The sequence below is a fragment of the Cygnus atratus genome, chromosome 2 (genome assembly GCF_013377495.2).
Source record: "Cygnus atratus isolate AKBS03 ecotype Queensland, Australia chromosome 2, CAtr_DNAZoo_HiC_assembly, whole genome shotgun sequence".
Classification (NCBI taxonomy): Eukaryota; Metazoa; Chordata; class Aves; order Anseriformes; family Anatidae; genus Cygnus; species Cygnus atratus.
Window position 1 is genome coordinate 79,561,377 of NC_066363.1, and position 3,903 is coordinate 79,565,279.

The following is a 3,903-nucleotide window of genomic DNA, read 5'->3' on the forward strand; positions in this document are numbered from 1 at the left end:
AAAGAAAAGGAAGGACAATTTGCTATCATGCCCTTGCAGGAAGGAGTCCTAGGACTTCTCATGACCCATTTCTTCACTAATGGCTATGAAGGCCCGGTCTGCAGGAAGCCCTGTTGCCAGATCAGAGGTAAAACAGCATGTCCAACATCACCGTTCAAAGCCATCCTTCACGTGAAGCTGGTTAGGCAGAAATGTTTCGGCTGCATTGTCAGGTATTCCTCCTAGCTCACTTTGCTGTCCTGCTCGGAAGCTCTTTCACATAGAAGATTCTTGAAGCGCCACTTCTTTACAGCCGAAAACAATGGCAAAAAGCAAAGAGAAACAGAAAGGCAAAAAACACACACCACAGAACCAAACAACTGCTTGTAAAATGTTTCCTTTTAAAAACTATTATACAACTTCCTAACTTGGTTTAATTAATGTGCAGTTTAAAACATATAAAATGCCTTGCCAGCTAAATGATTTCTCAGTTTTACAAGTCTCCCCCTTCCCTCCCTCAATTAAAAAATAACACGTGGGTTGGTATCAAACACCTTTCACTGAGTCACACACCAGTTCTCCTTTAATTCTACATGGAGCAGTTTTGATTTTGATCTACTGTGGTTAGAGAAGAGCTCTTACCACATACTTTACAGTATAACCCGCTATGTAGATGTCTTTAATCTCATAACACAATAAAAATCACCGTAAATTACAGTCCCTTTGATAAATGATTATGGTGACGCATGCAGTCCTTCTCAGTGCTGTTACCATCAGACAGGGGACATGGTTTTCTCCGCAGGCCGCCAAGGGCTGGGGCCAGGCCGGCGCACCGCCATCTCGGAGCAAAGCGTCCTGCAGCCATCGGCCAAAGTTGCAGTGAATTGTCTTGCTCGATCCCACCACCACCACCACCCTAACCCCTGGGTGGGCCCCCCAGGGGCTTCCTCCACAACGCCTCAGCCGCACGAGATCACCGTGAAGCGCTTGGAAATGCATGACATGTTGTGGAGGACGATGCCCAGGAGAAAGACCAAGACGCAGGCCACCAGGATCACAGTGCAAACCCCCGACCAGGTGGAGCTCTTCACCACACCTCTGCGGTCGGGCTCCTCCGTGCCCACCTCAGCGGGGAGGCCGCCCTGCAGCGGCTGCTGCTCCGCCGGGATCGTCACCACTGCCAGGGACTTCTGCTGGCTGCCAGGCAGGAGGCGGCAGCCGATGTCTCCCGGCAGCAGGGCCCTCTCCTTGGAGAGAGGAAGGGGCAGCATGTAGCACCCGTTGCTGGGGAGTTTGATGAAGACAGGGGTGTGCTCGGAGGCATGGGGGATGGCGATGACGGCGATCACCTCAGGGTCATCAGGCAGCTGTGACACGGAGTAGCCCGGCGGCAGCTTGGTGATGCCGCGGCACCAGGGACACCGCAGGTCCTTCTGGCTGGTCCTCATCTGCTGCAGGCACACCGAGCAGCACGTGTGCTTGCAGTCCAGCAGCTTGGGCCGCCGGCGTGGGCTGTAGTAGTTGAAGCAAATCTGGCACTCCAGCAGGGAGTCCTGCGACAGTGTCTCCATGGTGGCCGGCACGACGCAGGGAGGCACCACCGGCCTGGCAGGGAGGTCAGGCCACGGCACCCCGCGGCTGCCTTCCACCACTTCGCAGGAAGGCTGGGAAGAGCGCAGGGAAACCTCTGGTCCTGATCTTTCAGCACCTGAGGCAAACAGAGAAATGTGAATCAGCGGGTTAATTACAGGAGCAAGAGGAAACGGAGCCAGAGGCTAAGGGTGAGTAAAAACTAGAACTGACTTTGTAAGATAGCAGGATAGATAACCAATAGATAGATAGATAGATAACCAATTTGCAATCCCAAACAACCAAATGTGTGTTTGTCAGCTTTACCAAGCCCCCTCACGTCTAACTTTCCAGTCAGCCATCAGCAGATCTCCCTTTCTGCGCAGTCATAAAATCACTACCAACGCTCCAGACCTCCACTCATATTTATACCCATGAAAGGTCCATGAAGCAGGTCCTTCGGCATGCGCCTCTTGTACTTTCAGAACTTTGCAGCCCTTTCTGCACCATAACAATTGCTCTCATTTAATCCTTTAAACCCCTGAGGATTTTTAGCTATTTGGCTCAACAAGTAGTTCTGTGAGCAAGGTGGAGGAAAAAAAGTGTTTAAAGGGATGCATTTCCACAAGCTCCCGAAGTTATGACTGTAAAATACATGCCTGAATGAGCAACCGCCTATTTACAATGAAACAGCCACATCTGTGCAAAACAGAAAGAAATGGCAAGTTTTTCAGTTAAATTAACTGTTTGCCCAGTTACACAAACAGCTTCTGAACATGGCCATCTGAAGCAAACCTTGTCACTGAGGAAGACATCGCTCAAGGTGAGAGGCTCTGCTTAGGCCCAGGACTGCAGTGTGCCATGGAGAACCATCTGTTAATGCACGGCATTGAAGGCGAACTGTTCCTGACCTTGTTCTGCACTAGTCATTAAAAAGGGATTCCTTGCATTTCCCCACTTATTTCTTACCACTATGCAAAAAGAGGCAGCTGTATTTACTTCCACAGCAAGTTGTTTAGCCCTGTTTGATTTCAGTCACTCCAACGCATGATAAATATGAAGGGGCGACATTTTTACAACTTTTTGCTTTTTGCCTTCCTTGCTGTATTTGAAGAAGTATCAGTTCAAATTTGCATATAGATAATAAAAGAAAGGAAGCCCAAAATATTTGCATGGTGACCTTTGATCATCTCTTATTGCAATGTTATACCTAAAACAGGGTTAACACCAGAGGACCAGAGCTGTTGGAGGACTTTTTCCTTTCCATAGAGTTATTTCTTGCTCTTCCCTCTAGGTCATAGCAACTAGGTTGCAACATGCTAATCAATAGGTGACATCAGTTGAACAGAAATGCCACAGTTCAAGAAGAAAAAGCAGGCATAAATGTGGGGTTTGCAATACAAGACAGGCCTCTGGACCACGCTGTCCTATATTGTACCAATATTTGAATTGGGAAAAACAAAATACATGTCATCCCTTCAGACGCTAACGACTTGTCACTGGCTGGCAGCACCGGCCCTGCTGCCGATTTTGTAACAGCAGCAGATTTTGGCTCACAAGATGCTTCAGCAAATACACAGTGACAATCCTGACTCAGGAGGGAGTTGGGGCTGAGGTTATGAAAGCGGGAGCTTGTGAACACGTGAAAAAAGGCATGTTCCAGCCATGGGAACGTCACTTCTGGGATGCTTTGTCCAAGACCAGTGCTGGGGGAGGCCCTGACCAGTGTAAAACCCGCACAGTGGCTGGGGCAAGGTGCTCAGGCAGCAGCAGCACATTGCACAAGGTGTTAAGAGAGACTCTGCGTGCAGCTGGGGCCTAGCACCGCCACAGAGGGGGCTTTGCATTCATAAGGCCACACCAAAAGAGAGCAGCAGAAAGTGAGGAAAGGTTTTATTTTCTTCATCCTCTCTTGCATTATCATCTCTACATTTTTATGGTACAGGCAGGCACAAGGAAGACTGGCAGAAAGAGTTGTCAAAAGACTGGCATGCAACTGAGACAGAAACATGAGAACACCATCCACAAAGCTAGGCCACTCCCTGCTGAAAAACATTAAGAGGCAAAGGCCAGATTAGAAATGAGTTACAGGAACTCTGGAAGGGATCACTCAAGTCATCATACCCGGCTTTCAGTGATCAACCACACATGATCCAGCAGTTTTATATTTTGCACAGAAGTGTCCATACAAAGTCTTCATAGTCATCCCTGTGACAAATGAGCTCAGACAATAAAAGATGCAATTCTGATCTCCTGGAGATATAGTCCTAGGTATCTGCAAATCTGTTAGAAAACAGGTATAATATTGCGGTATTACTATGAGAAGTAGCCCTACTGCCTGGAAATTCAGAAGGT

General features: G+C 48.4%; 1 protein-coding gene across 1 annotated transcript; it reads right to left on the reverse strand.

Annotated features, from left to right (window-relative positions):
* Nucleotides 1-329: 329 nt before the first annotated feature.
* RNF152 (ring finger protein 152) lies at nucleotides 330-1,557 on the reverse strand. The gene has a single exon (XM_035552749.1). It carries the CDS (start codon nucleotides 1,548-1,550, stop codon nucleotides 939-941), a length of 612 nt encoding a protein of 203 aa, XP_035408642.1. The 5' UTR covers nucleotides 1,551-1,557; the 3' UTR covers nucleotides 330-938.
* Nucleotides 1,558-3,903: the final 2,346 nt, after the last annotated feature.

Coding starts and splice junctions, on each gene's coding strand:
- RNF152 (XM_035552749.1), bottom strand. CDS start 1,550: ATGGAGACACTGTCGCAGGACTCCCTGCTGGAGTGCCAGATTTGCTTC.